General features: G+C 31.0%; 2 protein-coding genes and 1 non-coding gene across 10 annotated transcripts in view; 1 reads left to right on the forward strand and 2 right to left on the reverse strand.

Moving 5' to 3' along the window:
- Positions 1-464, reverse strand: part of LOC115879799 — an 87,519-nt gene extending 87,055 nt beyond the window's left edge. For all 6 annotated transcript variants that reach the window (XM_030896796.1, XM_030896791.1, XM_030896793.1 and 3 more), the window contains exon 1: positions 282-464. In XM_030896796.1, the coding sequence (XP_030752656.1) occupies positions 282-432 (151 nt within the window). In that variant the 5' untranslated portion in view covers positions 433-464. The remainder of the gene's footprint in view (positions 1-281) is intronic.
- Positions 465-4,910: 4,446 nt separating this feature from the next.
- LOC115879744 (2-acylglycerol O-acyltransferase 1-like) lies at positions 4,911-22,236 on the reverse strand. Of its 3 annotated transcripts, none has more exons than XM_030896721.1 (6): positions 21,853-22,236; positions 14,576-14,846; positions 11,506-11,642; positions 10,584-10,834; positions 6,800-7,025; positions 4,911-5,385 (listed from the first exon to the last, which is right to left on the reverse strand). In XM_030896721.1, the coding sequence occupies exons 2-6, from the start codon at positions 14,821-14,823 to the stop codon at positions 5,228-5,230; spliced, it is 1,020 nt and encodes a 339-aa protein (XP_030752581.1). In that variant the 5' UTR covers positions 14,824-14,846; positions 21,853-22,236; the 3' UTR covers positions 4,911-5,227. The 3 variants fall into 3 exon arrangements, with proteins under 3 accessions (XP_030752581.1, XP_030752583.1, XP_030752582.1); XM_030896723.1 differs by lacking the exon at positions 21,853-22,236 and adding an exon at positions 14,979-15,150; XM_030896722.1 differs by lacking the exon at positions 21,853-22,236 and adding an exon at positions 14,898-15,001.
- On the forward strand, positions 11,810-11,883 carry Trnai-aau. Its single transcript has one exon. It is a non-coding gene; the product is annotated as a tRNA-Ile (tRNA).

Genomic DNA, 22,236 nt, shown 5'->3' on the forward strand with positions numbered 1-22,236 from the left:
ATCTTGTTCTTCATAAATTAACTTGAAGTAGCTAACTCTTCGTAGAAACTATTAAACATTATGTAATTTAAATTTGTTCCTATTTTAATGATGACCATTGGGCAAAACAGAGTGTACTCCCAAACTTCTTCTTCATCAATTTCATAAAAAAAGCTCATAAAAACTACCAAGATCATTGGAATTATATCCAATCTTGGATCGGCGAAGTAAAATAAAGCATTTTTGGAACAGAAGTAAGGCAATAATCTGGAATATTCGTGTTAGAGTTGGATGGTACTTACACCAAAAGACAGCGACGTATCCCTTATCCTGGAGGACCCGGTCCAGCTGCTTGGCCGTGACCTCTTCGATGACGGATTCCTGGTGCTGCTGTGGAGGGGGTGAACGTTTGGCCGCCGCCACCAGCGCCACTAGGAGCAGCCACCTCAGCATGCTGCAGCCGCTACACGACGTCGTAAGCTGACTGAGCCGCACGGGGAGGGATGCGGACGCTTCCAGGCGCTGCCGGTCCAGGCGCACGTCCCGCTCGACGCTCGTCGGGATCAGCGCGAGGCCAGGCAGCGTTGCCGGGTGATGTATTCTTCCGCGAATTTGGGGAATTTTGTATTATGAGCAGGGTTCGGAAAAAGTTAATTAAGACCGTAATTTACCTGATTAACTACGTGTAGTTTTTCTTCAAAAACTACGTCTTTTCCTGTTCATTATATACATGAAAACTACGTTAATAAATTACGTATTGATATTACGAATAATTTTCCTTTGTATGAGCGGTCTAAATAATATTATGTGAATATTATATTTAAAGCCATACTTCTTCTGTTTTCTTAAATACATTATACGTATACCATATATACATTATGTGTTTTCTAAAGCTTCAACTTATTAAATGTAGTTTATGTAGTTTTTAAAAGTAACATGTAGTTTTCCGAACCCTGATTACGAGGGTTGTCTTTTATATTTTGCATACAGGGTGTCCCAGGTTAATCGTGCATCATAGGTTTCTAGAGAACTACAATATCTAGATCGAAGATTTTTCGCACATCATTGTTTCACAACGAGATCTATCGATTAAAAATATTTTCAATATGGTGGCACTTCCGGAAATATCTGAAGTTGACAGCAACTCCTTATTTTAAATGGGTGCCCCCATTTTTTATTACATACTTAAATTCTCTGTAAAATTCTATGAATATTGATGTTAAACACTCTATACCTAACATTAACCGTTTTTGAGAAAAAATTATTAAAATTTTTCGACGAAAAAAACTACCTGTCAAAAAAATTTGTACAGCCTAAGAGTCAAATTTAGTGATTACCACTGCCACTGTGACATAAAGAGAAGGCATGTGGCTATCTATTTCCAAAGTTAAATTGTTCAAATGTCATATAATAATGACGACAGCTGTCATGGAATTGAGCGATTAAAAAATTATCATAAATCTTGTTTTTCAAATGGAAACTCACTTTTTTATTTCACTAGTGAAAATGCCTTTCAATTCGTTACTTTTTGGCTATACATATTCCTATACCTAAAATAAATCGTTTTTAAGTTATTTAAGATTTAGTTTTAAGGTGTATATTTTTCTTGATTTTAACCAGACTTTAAACGCCTATCACCTATGACTTTAAACGTCAAGTGATGTAAAACAATAGATATGGCCATGTCATATTGTGACACTTTGTTCAAAAGGTATGGTATCAATCATAACATCAAAGATTTATTTTAGCATATTTTAGCACCTTGCATTGTATTCTAGTTGACCGATGTAGCTAAATTCTTTGACTTTCTAGTGTCTCTTTCTAAACTAAAAATGAAATTTCTATCTGTCAATTATACGAGGGAAAACAATGATATTCTGGTGTAAGTTTGAAACACCCTGTGGAGTACGTTAACAAAGCAAGGAATTTAAAACTCATTTTAATATCTAGATGTATCTTTTTTCGATAGTTTGTTTTGTTGAGTCATTAGCTTAATTTTTTTTGGATATATTCGCTTTTGAAGAAAACATTAACATTTTTTCGTATTTTTTATATTAAAACCATACCTTTGCTTTTGGTTCTAGTCAACAGACCTGTAAAAGAACGGCTATGATTTATGTAATGTCGCTCTCTTTGAAAAATCATATTATTATTGTATGTTGGGCAATTACTCCCGCAGATATGGTTTTAAGTCCAAATCCACCATGATCAATTAAAGCGACAATAGTCGATACTTCAGTATCTATATGTACTTAAAACCATTTCTACTAGAGTAAACATCAATAAACAATAATATTATGACTTTTCACTGACAGTGACACTTGTATTTATTATTTTATGAGTGACACTACATAAACAATAAACACTATTTTACAAGTGTGACGATGACGTCCCAAAATCAATGCTAACATTGCGTTAAAATCGTTACTGTTTTATTCAAAAGTGAATATCTCCAATAAAAATAAGGCTATTGAGACGAATCAAAAAACAAACTATCGAGAAAAGGCCCAACTAGATGATAAAATGATTTTTAAATTTCTTGCTTTGTTAACATATTCCCCAGGGTGTTTCAAACTTTCACCAAAATATCAACATTTTGTTTTCTCTCGTATAATTGACAAGATGGAAATTTTCATTTGTAATTTAGAAAAAGACACTAAAAAGTCAAATAATTTAGCTACAAATTGCTTAAAAAACCATCAAAATCGGCCCATTGGAACAAAATATTTAACGTATTTTTAAAATACATCAAAAGTTTAAGCTGCCCGTTTTTCGTGCCGGTGAGCGTAGAACTGGAACTTATAAACACCATGAAATACAGGAATCTGTCCTCAGTCATATAACTATATAAACCACAGTCATATAATGAGGAACGAGGAATCTCTACGAGTTACTGCAAGAAATCCCTTGAGGCAAAATTACTAGACCGGGTCGCAAGGGGAATATCTTGGTTTGCTGAATCTTCAGCAAGACATCAGATAACAAACAACCGGAATGGATACACATCCGGAGAAGATTTTTAGCCAATGAATTTGTGTTATAAAATAAATAATAGAGTTATAAAATAAATAAAAAAAGTTATTAACATTGCATATATTTAAAGTTATATATTACAAATTACAAGAAAAAATTGTAGAAAAGAAGTTTAATAGGTACCTACTTAGGCACATGGATTTGCTAATACGATTCTAAAACTAAGAATAAAATCTAAGGTAACAGTCTTCAGTTCATCTGAGAAAGAAAGTAACTAATAAAAATCTTCATAAAACTATAAATCTCAACTTACATCGTAAAAAACATCATTCAGTCTAATGTTAAACTGGCTATAGGTATGAGGTTTGAGTATAATAAAATTTGTTTTATGGAAACTCGTAAAAATTTATAAACAACATGTAATAGAGAATTTTGGATAACAATGCTTTAATGTATTTTTGAAAATTGTAATAAATTTGGCAACGATTATTACAATTTTAAAAACAATTAAGTGGGTAATCATTATTTAATATTGGTTAATTAAAGCATTTAATATACTGAAATATACAGGGTGGTCCAAACTGTATTCCAGAAACTTCAGCAGCATATTCTGCAGATAAAAATAAGTAAATAAGTTCGTAGAAATGTATGTCATTAAATGCTTAGTTTCTTTAGTTTTTGTTATACAGGGTGTAGAAGTTTCATTTCTATTTCGATTTTTTCCAAATAATTTCTGAAGTAACGTCAATATTTGGATGAAAATTGGTGTGTGGGAGTTTTTTGACACGAGAAATTTGATTTTGATGTTAATATGACTCCTAGTAGTAGGGGGCGCCACCTATATATTTTTAACTGATTTGAAGGGTAATAACTTTTCGTTCGTACCTGTATAAAACTACTGAGTAAAAAAATATATATTTGCGACGTTTTTTACGTAAAAAAAGGTATCTTGGTAAAAATTGCTACCAGTAATGGTTCTCGAGATATTTGGAATCTAAATTATCAATACCTGTCATGATTGACATAAATTAAACATGTTGACTATAAATAGTTATTAGACTGAAATCATAAATTTGAAATGTTTTTGTGCCAAAAATTAAAGAGAAACTGTTTTATCGTCATTTTTCGAAGAAAAATTTGATTAATTTAAAAAAATAAAAAGTTCCCAAATTTATCATTTCAGTAAAATAACTATCTACTCAGTAATATATTTTTTTTTTTGTCAATAATGACATGTATTGACTTTTTCCATTTTAAATATCTTGAGAACGGTTGCTCGTAGCGATTTTTATCAAGAGACATTTTTTACGCAAAAAATCACGAAATTGCATATTTTTTCACTCAGTAGTTTTATACGGGTACGGATGAAAAGCTATTATTCTTCAAAACAGTTAAAATACATGTAGGTGGCGCCCCCTATAAATAAGAATCAGAGATTAATATCAAAATCAAATTTCTCATGTCACAAAACTACCAGATACCAATTTTCATCCAAATATTGATGTTACTGCAGAAATTATTTGAAAAAATATCGAAATAAAAATGAAACTTCTACACCCTGTATCTCCGAAACTAAGCATTTTAGGACATACATTTATACGAACTTTTTTACTTATTTTTATCTGCAGAATATGCTGCCGAAGTTTCCGGAATACAGTTCGGGCCACCCTGTATAATAAAAAAATAGTTTCATAGGTTAACGAAATTTGAGTTTATACGATTTAGTAAGTAAATTAAAAAAAAACAAAAATACTAAAAATAGAACATATAGGGTGACAATTTCAATAAGGAAGGTCTTTAAAGGCGTTTTCCGAATGTCTAGTCGTACCTTTATGACAATATATTTTATCTAAGAGAAAATAACATTACTGGTTTGCAAAAATGATATAACTTTGTATCATATTTTTAGTAAACACTTTGTATATCATACATATTTAAAGAAAATAAGAGAGCAAATATAAATGCACTACAAAACAACTATAATACAAAAAAATAACAGCATATAAAACAATTTGATAAAAATAATTAACATTATCGATATAACACTACACCATTTTTTAATTTTTATGTAACTAATACTATACTAAAACCAAAAAAATAAATAATCCACCTTAAAAATCAAGTTTTTTATCTTGCACTTAAAGTTGTTTGTGTTCGTTGTCTACTCCTTTTTGACAAATATTTAGGAGTACTTATTTCAATATATCACTACAAACACTAAACACTAATAATCTTTGAGCATGTTTTGGACTTCTACACTTTAAAATCACAATATTTATTCTATAATCAGTTCGGTATGTTCCGGATCTTCCAAGTAATTGTATTTTTGTTCGTCAAACATTTCTTTCAGGTGTACGACGAATTTCGAATGGTATTCTTCTATTTGTTCATGATTGGGATTGTCAATTTTTGGAATGTCTAAAGGTTTACCAACTGAAAAACACAAATTAAGTTAATTATGTTATTAAAATACAGGGTGTGTCTCAAAAGTGGCTCACCCCTATAAATGTTTAATTTTTTGAGATAAAAAACAAGATTTGGTATGTTACTATATGACATAAATTAGGATTAATTGACATGTTCAACTGTTTTTGGTCACTTCCTGTTTCACCGGAAATGACTACAATTTTTGATTTTTTAAATGGAACCCTAGGTATATTTCTACTTTATTCGATAGAAAATGATACTCTGAATAGAATGACATATGATATGTCAACTTTAGACATTTTCGTATATGGTTTATTTGAAATTGTAACATGGGGTTCATAACGACAATTTGACTGGCAATACCAAGTGTGTGGTACCAAATTATTCATAAAAAATGCTTTTTCCAAATATGCTAATGAGTCACCCTTGTTCCATTTGAAAAAACTGAGATATGATTAAAAATACGATTTGGGTATCTTTTAACCAGCAAGACACTAAAAACATTAGACGATCAAATCTATTTTTCCAAGGCTCCTTGATTAAAAGTTAGTGTTTTTAACACAGCCATTTTGTTGTTGAGCGAATATGTCAAAAGTTAACATATGATATGTCATTCGATTCAGATTGTAATTTTCTATCGAATAAAATAAAAAAATACCGTGGGTGCAATTTAAAACACTTCCTGTTTCACCGGAAATGACTACAACTTTTGATTTTTTAAATGGAACCCTAGGTATATTTCTACTTTATTCGATAGAAAATGACACTCTGAATAGAATGACATATGATATGTCAACTTTAGACATTTTCGTATATGGTTTATTTGAAATTGTAACATGCGGTTCATAACGACAATTTGACTGGCAATACCAAGTGTGTAGTACCAAATTATTCGTAAAAAATGCTTTTTCTAAATATGCCTATGAGTCGCCCTTGTTTCATTTGAAAAAATTGAGATATTATTAAAAATACGATTTGGGAATTTTTGAACCGGTCAGGATAAGACACGAAAAACATTAGACGATCAAATCTATTTTTCCAAGGCTCCTTGATTAAAAGTTAGTGTTTTTAACACAGCCATGGCACTCTAGATTGAAATTTAAAATAATAATTTTCTTAGGCGAAAATGTCAAAAGTTGATATATGATATGTCACTCTATTCAGAGTGTGATTTTCTATCGAATAAAGTAAAAATATACCGAGGGTGCCATTTAAAAATCAAAAGTCGTAGTCATTTTCGGTAAAACGGAATGTGACCCCCCCCCAAAAACAATTGAATACTTAAATCAATCCTATGTCATATACTAACATACTAAATCTAAAATATAAAAAAGTTATAGAGGTGAGCCACTTTTGAAACGCACCCGGTTTTTTTAACTGACACATCAGATATATGAAAGTACAAAAATGATCATCTTACCAACTACGACTATACGTTTTCTTCTTGGTACTAAACCGAAGGAGTACTGGAAGAATCCTCTACCAACCGGTACAACTGGCGCTATACCAATCATCTTTCTGAGGGTTTCTTGAATTTTTCTCAAGGTACTGCCTTCTACTTGATCGAAAGTGTCCGTTTCTCCGAAAGACAGTACCGGAACCAATGGAGCTCCGTTTCTTAGGGCCAGTTTGATAAAACCTCGCCTCTATATAAATATAAACATTTATTAACAAATTATTAAAAAAATATTCTAACACACAAGGTGGCACCTCTCATAGGAAGCGGATGGTCCAAAGTAAACGATAGTTTGTATTGATATGAAATGTTGAGCATACGTACGTTAATTAAGAGCATTTTTTAGAAATATATAGAGTGTTCTCAAAAAAGTTACACATCAAAGTTGTGTTTTTTTGTAAAGGAACGTTCTAGTATAAGTATCTAAGTATATAAATTGATTTTCGACTGTTAGGAAAAAAATAAAGATGTTTCATTAGAGAAGCATACGTACTAAAATGTAAAGTTTTTGACATTTTTAACATTTTTCAAAAACGAAGAAAATATTTTAATTTCAATAAGAGCTACTTGCATCAGGTAAAAAATCAATTTTGCCCAGATAGTGGGTATTAAAAATAATAGATTCGTAATCATCAGTAAATTTTGGATTTTTTTTGTTAGAACCATTTTTCCCTATCTTCTAAAATAAAGTGGTGTGGGAAGATTAGATTTGTCTTAATTTAAATGTTAATAACTTTGGACTGGGCGATCAGAATCCAACAAACGAGGGCTCGTTTAAAAGATCGTTTCTTACTATATATTATACCATAAAAATAATAATAATAACGTTTTGAACGTAGACGCTAGGGGGCGCTTTCTTACAATTTACCAAAAAAGCGCGTTTTTTCAAAAAAATTAAATACGATAGTATATGTAATTTTAGCTGATAGGAAAGGGTAGTAAAAGCTTAAAAGTCAGCGAAAACCGCATCTTGATATCTTCTTTCAAACCGAAGATATTAGGTAAATTATAATAAATACCAAAAAATAAGCCCTTAATTACCTTATTTTTTATTGCCTAGGATATGCAGACGACATCGTAATTGTGGTCAGGGGCAAGTTTGCTGGTATGATATCAGAAAGAATGCAGACAGCCCTAAACAAAGTTGACAAGTGGTGCAAACAAGAGAGACTGACAGTCAATGCTCAGAAAACACAAATTGTCAATTTTACAAAAAAGATAGCACCAAAAGGCCTAAAACCACCAGTGCTAGGAGAAACGGAGATTTCATTTGCCAAAGAAACAAAGTATCTTGGGATATTTTTTGATCAAAGGCTTACATGGAATACTCACATAGCGAAAGCAACACAGAGGGCTGCCATCTCTTTAGGTAGGTGCAGAAGGATGTGTGGAAAAAACTGGGGACTTAACCCTAAAATGACTCTATGGCTATACACAAGGGTAGTAAGACCCATGATAACCTACGGGTCGGTGGCGTGGTGGACAAAGACATCGCAAGTGGGTGCGGTAAGGCTGTTAAGTTCCACACAAAGGCTTGCGTGTCTGTGTGTAACTGGGGCCATAAAAACCACTCCTACAAATGCGATGGAAGTCTTGTTGAACTTACCACCACTACATATTTTCATACAAGGCGAAGCCAGATCTGTCATGCACAGGTTAATTCACGGTCAGCAGCACATAAGCCAAACGCATAGTGCTGCAAACCAGAAGCTAATCGAAGAGCTAAAAGCAGACAAAGTATTGGGATTACCAATTGATGCAACAGCTACTAGGTATAGCTTCAACAACAAATTTAATATAACCATACCAGGAAGGGAAGACTGGAGTAAAGGTGTACCCATTCAAGCTGAGGCAACCTGGTATACAGACGGCTCAAAAACGTCAGAAGGCGTAGGAGCTGGAATAGTAGGGCCGAAACAAGGGAGATCCTTCCACGTAAGCCTATCCAAGGATGTCAAATTTTCCAGGCAGAAATAACGGCAATCCACTATTGTGTAGAAGAAATAATAAGGCAACAAAGAACGAATCGTTCTGTGGCCATCTTCACTGAACAGCCAAGCGGCGCTAAAGGCACTCAGCTCCGCGGAGGTCAATTCTAGACTAGTGTGGGACTGTGTGCGTGCTCTAAATACTTTGGGCGGACGTAGCACTGTTACGTTGGCCTGGGTGCCAGGGCACGAGGGTCACAAGGGTAACGAAAAGGCAGATGAAAGGGCCAAGCAAGGCTCATCAATGCCATTCATAGGCCCAGAACCCTTCTGCGGCGTTGCAAAGGCGGTCACGAGAATGGCCACGGAACGATGGGTGGCCAACAAATCTCTAGAATGGTGGAGAAACTCACCAGGGCAGAGACAGGCGAAAAGGTTCATTGTAGAACATTCACCAAAATTCACGGTAGACTTGATAAGCAAGGGCAGAAAGACAGTCAAAGCTGTAGTAGGTCTACTAACAGGGCATTGTAAGCTAAATAGGCATCTAAAGCTGATGGGATTGACAGACGAAGCTATGTGTAGGTTCTGTCAATCTGAAGAAGAAACGTCAGAACACATTTTATGTCGGTGTGACAGCCTGGCAAATGTGCGGTTCCCGGTAATAGGCAATGATAGGCCATTGCCAAGGAGCTACATGGAGGGTTCAGTCTCCAAGTTGCTAAACTTTGTTAAAAGGATAGGACTGGAGAATGTAATCTAAGGATCAGAAGAGGACCACAATAGATCTGAGAAGGTCGCAGTGGATCAGGCCGAAAGCCACCTCTAAGAATCTAATCTAATCTACCTTATTTTTACAACACGGTATCAGTAGACCTCTTGATTGTGCCCATTCTAACAAAAAAATAAGATAGAAATAGTTAGATTGTGAAAATTAAAATCGACGAAATACCAGAATACCATAATACCAGATGTATTAATATCTAATAATTAAGATATTAATAACAGTGAACAAGAAACGATGATTCAGTGAAGTCATGGTAGGCTTTGGAAAAAAGTTGCATTTGACGTAATAGTATAAACGTCAAATTGTTATTAGATCAACATATCGATAGTCTTAGCAGCGTTTTTTATCTTTTAATTACTTTTTCAAAATGCCAACAACTTTAACTACTTCAAATTATAATAAAGACATTTATTATAATTTTGCTAATATCTTCGGTTTGAAAGAAGATATCAAGATGCGGTTTTCGCTGACTTTTTAAGCTTTCACTACTCTTTACTATCAGCTAAAATTACATATACTATCGTATTTAATTTTTTTGAAAAAAACGCGTTATGTTTGTTAAATTGCAAGAAAGCGCCCCCTAGCGTCTACGTTCAAATCCTTATTATTATTATTATTTTTATGGTATAATATAGAGTAAGAAACGCTCTTTTAAACGAGCCCTGTTTGTTGGATTCTGATCATCCAGTCCGGAGTTATTAACATTTAAATAAAGATAGATCTAACCTTCCCCCACCACTTTATTTTAGGTTAAAAAAAAATGGTTTTAATAAAAAAAATCCAAAATTTACTGAAGATTATGTAGCTATTACTTTTAGTACCCATTATCTGGGCAAAATTCTGTAAAAATTCTATTTTCTTATTTTCCATAGCAGTTGCGCCCTCTAGCGGCCGTTTTACAAACTTGAAAATAATTTCCAGCAATTTCTCATAGCCCCTTTAGTTATAAATATTTTTTTTTCCGTAGGACCTACGGCTAATGCTTTCCGAGATAGAGCCGAGAGCTATTCTTAGTGGTACACCCTGTACATACCTGCTTTAAAATTATCCTGTATTGTCCAGGTTTACAATAATAGCTTTCCTGAGCTCCTCCAGGCATCAAAACGCACACATTTCCACCTCCTGGTTTTCTCAACACGTACTCTATCGCGTTGGCTTCCGCGGATATGCCACCAAGGGCCAATCCCATCTCCCTGAAGAAGGGCATGATGTAGTGCTGGGATAACGTGACCACCCTTGGGGAATGATGGGGGAAGTAAATCTTGAACTCCCCATAATCGCTAGCTAAAAATATACAATATTAAAAAATAGTTATTTATTTTATTTAAGTGTTTAGGAGCATTGTATCAACACAAATGTAATACAACGTGAAAATACAATTAACTAATCTGATACAATTTTAATTTACCATATTCGATACCAATTAAACTTTTAGTTACTTAATCAAGCGCGATTTTTAAATTCATTGTTGCCAATCATGGACATATTCAACGCCGGGCTGACTAACTGGAATTTAAATTTCCCGCTAGGGATTCAGGTGGTAGCTCTGCAGTAAAAAATGTCAAGTTGTCACATTTATTTATTTATTTCCTACCATTGTCATTCGTTTTGACACTTTAGTTTGGTATCACGAGTTTCTGGTTTAAATGAATAGGTAATTGTGTTGTGATACTTTAAGCTTAAATTTTTTTTACAGATCTTGCAGTCGAAAATTGTTCTTTTTAGAACCTCTTTTACTGCGAAATGTACCTATAAGATAGCTTAATAGCCGTAAAAAATTCATCGCAACTTTATTAGAATACATATTTTGAAAGGGAAAGCGGTGTAATGGCCCGTTATGTCCCTTAAATGCCGTTAAGAAGGTGAGCGTTGTTGATGTAAATAATAACTGTTTATATTTTTAGGAGGGTTGTGCGGCTGGACTATATTAGAAATTCAATTATTTTTTTATTTACCAAAGTTGCAGAAAACTCCTAGAGATAACATTCCATGTGGAAAACAACAAAATAAATAATTCTTGTTCTTATCTAACTGCACCCAAGGCAACCTTTCCATTCTGGCTGGAAAATATTCCTTCATATAGTACCACCATCTAGAATAAATAAATAATGGGTAGTAACAGCTTTATTGTCAACCATTATCTAATTTCTAAGCCATAAAAATTCTTAAGTAGCTAGAATTACTACATAATGTGAATTTGTAGTCATTCAACGACCAATATCTGTTTTAAATACATATTATCAGACAAGTTGAATATCTGGCCCATTAGCTCAGTTGGTTAGAGCGTCGTGCTAATAACGCGAAGGTCGTGGGTTCGATCCCCCCATGGGCCATAACGTTTTTTTTAATTATTTGCAATATAAAAGTTATAACAATTATGTAATAAAAATTTACTTAACAAACAAATTCAATTACCACAAAAATATTGTTTTTTTTTAAATTTATGTTCCACCATTAAAATGAATGACGTTAAAACAAACAAATTAAAATTTTTAAAAATATGTATGTTCCTGTAATTATGTTCCATATCATTGTCATTCATTTTAATTATCATACTTTTTACTATTAGACTATTAAGTCATTTATTATACTCGAAAAATATATAGTCATTATTTACCATTATTTATTATTGTAGTGTACTGTGTACTTGTTTAATTATTTTTAAATTTCATTGCCACAAATTTAAAAATTTTAATGAAGCGATTATAAACGCTCTATTAGGTATATCGTCTACATTATTATTTATCAAAAATATTATTAATATATAGCAAGACGGTTTAAATTGAAACATTTTTGGTATTATGTAAAATTAATATACAATATGATCAAAAAGTTTTCTCATCAACTCTTTGTATAATGGCAGATGAAGAGATATTAAAAAGAATATTTTTGAATTGTTAAGGTATTCTATATTTGATAAAAGAGTAAATAAATTTAAGTTAATTCCATAAGTAAATTTCCCTAAAAGTAGATTGAATTTGTTGTCATTTTTTGTATATCGTCTGTCTAAATCATAATATTTTGATACGAAAATAAAAAATTTTGAGATATTATTCATCAATCTTTTGTGTTTATTATTATTAACTAGTTAATTAAAATTTGAGTGTTGTTTTTTTAATTCTTTAGAACAAAAATTAAATTTTTAAATAAATTGTATTTTAAAAGCGTAGATATAAATATTAATAACTTAACCAACAAATCAACAAAAGGTGAATATGAATTAGAAATTGAATAATTAACATGAATTATAATAAAATTAACGAATGTCACAGATCTGCGAAAATAAAATAAACACAGATACAAAGAATCTTTGATGTGTATTATTTCTACATTTCTATAAGCACTGGTGCTACTTAAAAAAGATCTTAGATATTACTGGACGTCATATTGGGCATACTAAATATACCGGGTGCGTCTCAAAAGTGGCTCACCCCTATAACTTTTTTTTTATTTTTTTCAGTTAAAAAAACGAAATTTGGTATGTTAGTATATGACATAAATTAGGATTGATTGACGTATTCAATTGTTTTCGGTGACTTCCTGTTTTACCGGAAATGTCTACAACTTTTGATTTTTAAATGGCACCCTCGGTATTTTTTTACTTTGTTCGAAAGAAAATAGCACTCTGATTAGAATGACATATCATATGTCAACTTTTGACATTTTAGCATATGGTGTATTTGAAATTATAACCTGTAGGGATATTTATATAATATATAGTTCGTAACGAAAATTTGATTCAAAATACCAAATGTGTGGTATCAAATTATTAGTAAAAAAATGTTTTTTCCAAAAGATGCTAATGAGCCACCCTCGTTCCATTTGAAAAAATTGAGATATGATTAAAAATACGATTTGAGCATTTTCTAAATGGCCAGGACAAGACACTAAAAACATTAGACGATCAAATCTATTTTTCCAAAGCTCCTTGATTAAGAATTAGCGTTTTTAACATAGCCGTGGCACTCTAGATTGAATTTTAAAATACGATTTTTCATTAAGTGAGAATGTCAAAAAGTTGACATATTATATGTCATTCTATTCAGAATGTCATTTTCTATCGAATAAAGTAAAAAAATACCGAGGGTGTCATTTAAAAATCAAAAGTTGTAGTCATTTCAGGTGAAACAGGAAGTGACCAAAAACAATTGAATATGTCAATCAATCTTAATTTAAGTCATACACTAACATACCAAATCTCGTTTTTTTATCTGAAGAAATAAGAAAGATATAGGGGTGAGCCACTTTTGAGACGCACCCGGTATAACACAAGGTGTCTCGTCAATGCAATTTTAAACCAGATATACAGGGTATCTAGATCGGAGATTTTTGCATTTTATTGTTTCACAGTGAGAGATCTATCAATTAAAAATATTTTCAATATGGCGGCACTTCCGGAAATACCGAAAGTTGACAGCAATTTTCTTATTTTAAATGGGTACCCCCATTTTTTATTACATACTTAAATTCTCTGAAAAATGTTATGAAGTTTGAATCAAACAATTTAATTTTTGAAATATATAGCCACATGTCTTCTCTTTATGTGGCTGTGGTAATCACTAAATTTGACGTTTATAGGCCATTTAGGCTATACAATTCTTTTTGACAGGCAGTTTTTTCATCCAAAAATTTTCCTCCACTATTGTTTTCTCAAAAACGGTTAATGTTAGGTATAGAGTGTTTGAAATAAAAATTCATAAAATTTTAAAGTTAAATATATAATAAAAAAATGGGGATACCCATTTAAAATAAGACAGTTTCTGTCAACTTTCGATATTTCCGGAAGTACCGCCATATTGAAAATATTTTCAATCGATAGATCTCGTTGTCAAACAGTGATGTGCAAAAAATCTCCGATCTAGATGTTGTAGTTCTCTGGAAACTTCTCATGCACGCTCAGCCTGAGACACCCTGTATATAATTAAATGATTTATAATGAAAAGCAAAATTTTGATGAATCTGTCCACATAATATAGCTTAAATTATTTTAAAGTAAGATATACAATACTCAAGTAAAGAACTTACCTCCAATTTCGAACCCATTTAGATGGTCTACCTCCCGTTTCGCTGGTCTTCAAATCCCATAGTACCCACAGCAAATACACGCTGGTTACTAACCAGTATTTTGTAAAAAGTACAAGGTACACCGAGAATATTAAGCAGATAAAGCCTCCGAAAATGAGCCAAATGAAACCGCAAGCGGCTGCCAAAGTTTGGAGTCTGCGGTCCAGAGACACGTTTAAAGGGGCAAATTTAATACCAGCAAACTCCATTCTTCAGATAAGTCAAGTTGAACCTAAAAAGTTTATAACTGGTAATTTAACGCTATTATAGATATTAAGGTTACCTTTTAAAAAATACTTTTTTTCAATAAATATTGCTTGAGTTATTTTTCAAAAAGTAAGTTCATATCAAATTGTGTTGTTACCTGGTAAAAGTAATAAGTGTACTAAAGTACAATGTTTATATTTTTTCTTATCTTATCTGTAGGTAGATTCACCATGCATTTCAAGATTATTTTAGAATCAAACTTGTATTTTAACTCTTTAAAAAATTGTAATTAATAGTATGTAATTAATAACATTTAAAAGGAACTTTTTTTGAAATGAAATATCAAGACTTCAAAATTGTCACAAGTCATGGATTTACAGGGTCCGGCAATAGTGCGTCGGGTATTTGTAGCTCCCTTGTAGCTCCTATAATAAAAAATTTAGGAATTTTGTATAAGTGCAAACCATAGACTTAAAATAAATATTTTAAGTCTATGGTGCAAACCTAAAATATTTATTAGGATGTATTTCAGGAAAATATTTTAACTTCTACAGGGTGGCTCTCTATGTGTGAGTGGGTCGGGATGTTTTTTTTTGGAACACCCTATATATTATTGCATTTTTAGCTTCCTTTCTGATCACTTTACATTATCCTAAGATATTATTAAATATGTTTTTGATGGTTTCAGAAATATTAATAAATAAATATTTCCGAAACCTTAAGTAATTTTATACCGGGTGCGTCTCAAAAGTGGCTCACCCCTATAACTTTTTTTACTTTTTCAGATAAAAAAAAACGAGGTTTGGTATATTAGTATATAACATAAATTAGGATTTAGGATTGATTAACGTATTCAATTATTTTCGGTAATTTCCTGTTTCACCGGAAATGACTACAACTTTTACTAGGTAAGTATTTTTTTACATAGCATAATATGTCAACTTTTGTCAAAAAGCATTTTAAATTTTAATTTAGAGTGCCATGGCCATAAATGTAACGACAATTTGACTCGAAAACTTTGACTTTATAAATACTCTTATACTATAAACTATTCTTAAAAAAAATCCTTTTTCCAAATATGCTAATGAGCCACCCTCGTTCCATTTCAAAAAAATTGAGATATAAAAAATACGATTTGGGCATCTTTTAACCAGCCAGGACAAGACACGAAAAACTTTGGACGATCAAATCTATTTTTCCAAGGATCCTTGATTAAAAATTAGTGTTTTTAACACAAACATAGCACTCTAGATTAGCATTTAAAATACGATTCTTTTTAGCATAAAAGTTAACATATGATATGGCATTCTATTCAGAGTGTCATTTTCTATCGAAAGTAAAAAAAATACTGAGGGTGCCATTTAAAAATCAAAAGTTGTAGTCATTTCCGGTGAAACAGAAAGTGACCAAAAACAATTGAATACGTCAATCAATCCTGATTTATGTCATATACTAACATACCAAATCTTGTTTTTTTTTCTGGAAAAATAAAGAAGTTATAAAGGTGAGCCACTTTTGAGACGCACCCGGTATAATAAGTATATAATCATTCTATATTCATATGAACTTTTTTCTTAGAATAGGGTCCAAGAATCACCTTAAACATTAGCATGTCATTAAGGAACACCCTGTTTAATAAATTAAGAATTGATTGTATCTACATTTTACTAATTCAAAAGTATGTTACATTACGAAATGACCTACTGTTGAGAAATTGCCTATGGTAAATAATGAAAGTAATATGTGTGGCACGGTTAATAATAACAAATATACAGTAGTAATGCCAAAAGTATTTTGATTATAACAATAACCTGATAAAGCATCAGCACAATCGGTGGGAGCTTTTTTAATTATTAGTAGTGCTAGTATTTTTAATTTGGCATTATAGACTAGCAGACAGACTAACTTATATAGTCTTTGCTGTTACCTAGTATTATTAACATTTTTGGAGTCTATGGTTAATCTTTCTTTTATTACTAACTAGCGTGTACCAGCGACTTCGTTCGCGTCGAATTAATCATTTGTAATGGTGATGATAAAGCAAAGCAAGAATTTCCATTAACATATAAACTGGATAAAATTTTCTCACATTTATGTCAGCTTGAGAAAAAACAATATGGCGATATTATTATATAACTTGGTAGTATTTGAGGGGTAGTTTCATCTCGTTAGAATTTGACTTTCGAAAAATCCGTTTGCCAAAAATAAGCTTTTTACGTCAAGCAGTTTAAGCAGAATCGTGGTTAAGAAATGACCCAACTTTTTGGAACACCTGTATGATTTTTAAAAAAATTCAAAATATGTAAAAAAACCAAATAAATTATGCTTGTCCAAGCGTTTTCCCGAAAGACTAACCGTTTTTTAAATAACAAATATTGTAATATTTGAGAGGAGTTTTCACCCTCTTGGAATTTTAGATTCGAGAAATCCCTCCTTATCGAACCTCTACACCCCACAGTCAATCCGTTTGCCAAAAATCAGCTTTACACGTCAAGCAGTTTAAGCAGAATCGTGATTACTCAATGGTCATATTTTATGAAAAACCCTGTATAAATTTATAAAAAATCTTAAAATATGTAAAACAACAAAATAAAATATACGTGTTTAAGAGTTTTTTCGAAAAACTCACCGGTTTTTAAATAAAAAATATTTTAATATTTGAGGGATAGTTTCAGCCCCTTAGAATTTGAGTTTCGAAAAATCCCTTCTTATCGAACCTCTACACCCTAAAGTCAATCTGTTTTCCAAAAATCAGCTTTTTACCTCAAGCGCTTTAAGCAGGATCGTGATTAATCAATGACCAGATTTTTCGACACACCCTGTATACATTTTTAAAAAATCATAAAATATATAAAAAAAATAAAATATACGTGTTTAAGCGTTTTTTCGGAAACTTAACCTTTTTTAAATAAAAAATATCGTAATATTTGAGGGGTGGTTTCACCCTCTAGGAACTGGAATTTCGAAAAATCCCTTCTTATCGAACCTCTACACCCTAGAATCAACCTGTATGCCAAAATTGAGCTTCTTACGTTGAGTGGTTTGAGCAGGATCGTGATTAATCAGTATGTCAGTCACTTAAGGATTTTATATATTAGTATAGATTACTATTTGCATTACAATATTAATATTGCTAATTGCTAGACTATATACTTACTTATTAGAAACCAATAATCAAATCAAAAGCTTTATCATCTAAACACACCTTTAGGTAATCATTTCAAAATTTCATTAAAAGATAATTAGAATTCAGCTCAAACCTGATTTCAGTACCATCAACAGGTAATTAAAATCCATCAGCACATGATTAATAAGTAATCATTGGAGCTAATAATGCTCATACGGATACAAAAAGGACACGTTTTAGTTTAAATATTTCTTAGAAACACATAATGTTAATGAGTCTAAGTTAAATGATCGGTACCTATAATACTTTTATTCATTGTTAAATAAGCTCTAAAATCTTTATTTTCAATTTAATGTAGAGTTTGCTGAAATAAAAAACCTTGTCAAACCCGTAATAAATGACACAATCCTTGTTTTAGCAAATATTTTCAATTTAGTATGCATTATTGCGGATTGGTATTCAGATAGATTCAGATATTTATGGTTTTGACATTGAGCTAAAAATGAAGACGAACAGGTTTCAAAATTTCTAGTTTCCATATGAAGGTAATAATACCGCTGTTAAACTTTGTACTTAAATTTATCGTTTGTATACCTAAACAATGTAAATATATATTTTGAAGTAGTTTGATAAAAAAAATTGAGAAATTACTTGTTAATACATAATATTTCCAATTACTTATTGGTAATATAAATAAACTAAAAAATAACAACTAATAAAATAAGTACATCGCGTATGTGTCAAATTTTATTCTGTATAACTCAATTAATTAAAAGGTCTAAAATGTATCACAAGGTCGCTTAATATTAATAAGAGATTCATTGTTAAATTGTATAATATTTTGTCTATAATTAGTGACAATAACACCTAGCTTGTACTAAAGATAAAGAATTGTAAGTTTGCCAACATAGATTCAATTCTTATAAATATACAGGCTGAGTCTTAAATAAGTGCAAATATTTTCAGGGCTGGTAGATCTGGATAAAAGAAACATTACATATTTTCCCTCTACCGTTTTTCAAATCCATCCAGAATAACCGAATTATTTTACTTTGAAAATTTCAATTTTTGTCAATAATATTGGTATTATATATACTGTATGATCGAAAAAAAAAACGGCGTCCAGTTGGCCAGGAAATGAACATCGATATAATTTTACGATCCTCATTTCATAGCCATCGCTGACGCCGTTTTTTTTCGATCATATTATACATATGTACCTATTTCTGAAAAATACGCCTACTTTTGCGAGCCAGGCAACTAATTTATAGAATGTTTCTTACAATTGGTAATTTGTAAGAATGCCTTTTACATCAGTACAATATGACCAAAAATAGTTATTCTGATCCAGCGCGGCCAGACCTGTAATTAGAACATAAAAATAGTTCTTACAGGAAATTATATTAATTGTTTTTTAATTATCAAGGTTATAGCCGTTGACCTAAATGTGCTGCTGTTAATAATCTGTTAATTTTACTAATTGTTTATTTTACGAATAGGAAAAGAAATGTGATAATTATATGATTCACATAATTTTATTTATACTATTTATTGCAAATTTAACAAACATCAATAACATTGTTTATATATTTATTTTAATTTGCACACTCAAATTAGCAGTCTATTAGATAAAATAGTTGGAATAATTATTTTAAGCTCATTAAGTAATTAGTTAAATAATTAAATAAATATTTCGGAAAATGTATAATATAAAAAATAATTATTTTAAAATGAGTTCCTACTAAATATCATACGAAGCAACTAATTTGGTAATTGATACAATTTTTTTTATACGCGAAGAAAAACTTCTGTATATTTTTTTGGATGATATCCCATTAATCATTATTCCAGAAATTAATGACTGTAAATATTACTTGTAAATATTACTTGAAAAATGTAAATTCAAAACTTCCTGATAAAAAATACAAAGTCCACTTTTGTTTTTTAAATTACGAATTGTTTATTACCGGTTATTAATAAATTGATAATTATATGATCATCTATCTACTTCAAATTATTGATCAACAATTTATATTATCGTAAATACAGAAATGTTTTTAAGTCAAATATATTTATTTTATTCATATCCATGCACACAATAACGAACATAATTATTATTACTATTTACAAAAAAATAAATTACATACACTCGGTCACCGGCACGAAAAAAAATTAAAAGTTTTATATCTAGTGGACCGATTTTGATGATTTTTAAGCACTTTGTAACCAAATTATTTGACTTTCTAGCAGTGGCGGATACAGAGGGGAGCCCATGTGGCCCAGCCCCCTAAAATATATAAATTGGGTTAAAAATGGCGCCCTAAATAGCTCATTCTACATTCCTTTTTATTTGGGCCCTCCTAAAATAAATTCCTGTATCCGCCCCTGCTTTCTAATACCTCTTTCTAAATTAAAAATGAAAGTTGCCATCTGTAAATTATACGAGGGAAAACGAAATGTTGATATTTTGGTAAAATTTTGAAACACCCTGTGGAGTACGTTAACAAAGCAAGAAATTTAAAAATCATTTTATCATCTAAGTGTAGCTTTTTGCGATAATTTGTTTTTTTTTTTGTTTATCTCAATAGCTTTATTTTTTTCCGATATTCGCTGTTGAAGAAGAAGTAATATTTTTTCGTATTTTTTACATTTAAAGCCATGCATGTCTTTGAAAAATCATATTATTATTGTTTGTTGGACAGTTATATACTACTTTAGCAGATATAGTTTTAAGTCCAAACGTTGATTTGTACCATGATCAATTAAAGCCATGCTAATATAAAAATAAATTTTAATAAATTATATATTAACGTTATATTAATATAAATATTTTAACTTCCACAGGGTGGCTCAAAAAAATGTGAGTGAATCGAAATTTTTTTTTAAACGTAACACCCTGTATATTATTCCATTGGCTTCCTCTTCATCATTTTACATAGTCCTAAGATATTATCAAATTTGTTTCAATAATTTCAAAAATATAAATAAATAAATGAAAAAAATATATTTTTGCAAAATGCAATAATATACAGGGTGTTCTGTTTAAAAGAAATCATCCCGACCCACTCACACTTATTGGGCTATCCCGTTGAAGTTATTTTTTTTTCTGAAATAGGCCCTATATAGTAAATAACTGTAGATAGGTATGCACTTCTTGTATTCTGTATAAAAATATACTAAATCATTTTTTATTCTTCTTTATTTGTGCACATCTCTATGCTGATCCTAAAAGAAATATTAACATTATTTTTTACTTTGACATTATTTATTATTGATGCTTTGATTATTTACTATAGCTGTAATATTTCATAAATAACAGTGAACTCGCTATAACTCGCAATTTTTAGACTTCGAACTTCCTAAAAATAAATCACTAAATTTTTCTGGAAACTATTATATTTATGGGTTTTATGAACATATTTCTTGTTTTTTTTTTCCAAATCAGTATATATCTATTTATAATGTTTTTATACAAAACTTTTATTTTTAGTATTATAAAAGTAAATCCCCCAAACACTTTACATAAAAATAAACTTTTTTGACACATCTGTAAATATATATAAAAAAAACTATTTAAGTCCGCCTACCTCTATATAAAGTATTTTATGATTACATACATTAAAATTATTAATTAAAAATATTTTATGTTGTGCTTAAAAACTATAAAGTCTCTTTTTTAATTTTGAAATTATATATCACTTAAATAATTTTTTAAAAGAGATAAGAAAAAATATAACTTAAATATTATTGATATGTATTCATTTTCAATATTCATTCAGTCTTATTAATTGCTGAATAATTAAAAACAATCAAAGCGCCTAAAAAGGTCTATATTTCACCGTTTAATTACTTAACAATCTCTGAACTATGAAAAGTAATCGACACGGTAAACACTTTCCATTACCTCAGTACCAACTTTCTCCCTACGAAGTTGACTAGCAAAAAACGAAACCACCAATCCAACGTACGTCGTTGCTTACATGCTTCAAACGGAAACAATCACGTTCACCGCCGATCACTCACGTTAAAAAAACGACATCCCAACATAGTTGGACGAATCTCTAAAAATACACTACTATACTCACTCCGGTTAGAGTTCTAACGTGGAAAAATTAAATCGTTTAGAAAAAAAGGAAAATTTCAAACGGTTGCGGAAAAGGTCAACAGTTGGTGGGGGAGGTCTTTCAAAAATGTGCCGTGTCGCGTATTGGGCCGCGTTTGTGATGATTCGCACGAGGTCGTAGTAAAAGCGGTGAATACTTGATGCGAACTGGAGCGCCGCGCGGGT

Source organism: Sitophilus oryzae, unplaced genomic scaffold (genome assembly GCF_002938485.1).
Source record: "Sitophilus oryzae breed Bouriz unplaced genomic scaffold, Soryzae_2.0 scaffold_1586_pilon_pilon, whole genome shotgun sequence".
Classification (NCBI taxonomy): domain Eukaryota; kingdom Metazoa; phylum Arthropoda; class Insecta; order Coleoptera; family Curculionidae; genus Sitophilus; species Sitophilus oryzae.

Bases quoted from the DNA above. Each gene is read 5' to 3' on its own strand.
- LOC115879744 (XM_030896721.1), bottom strand. From the start codon at position 14,823: ATGGAGTTTGCTGGTATTAAATTTGCCCCTTTAAACGTGTCTCTGGAC. The intron at 11,643-14,575 runs GTAAGTTCTTTA...TATTTATTCTAG, and splicing joins AAATGGGTTCGAAATTGGAG to ATGGTGGTACTATATGAAGG. The intron at 5,386-6,799 runs GTAAGATGATCA...TGTGTTTTTCAG, and splicing joins AAAACGTATAGTCGTAGTTG to TTGGTAAACCTTTAGACATT.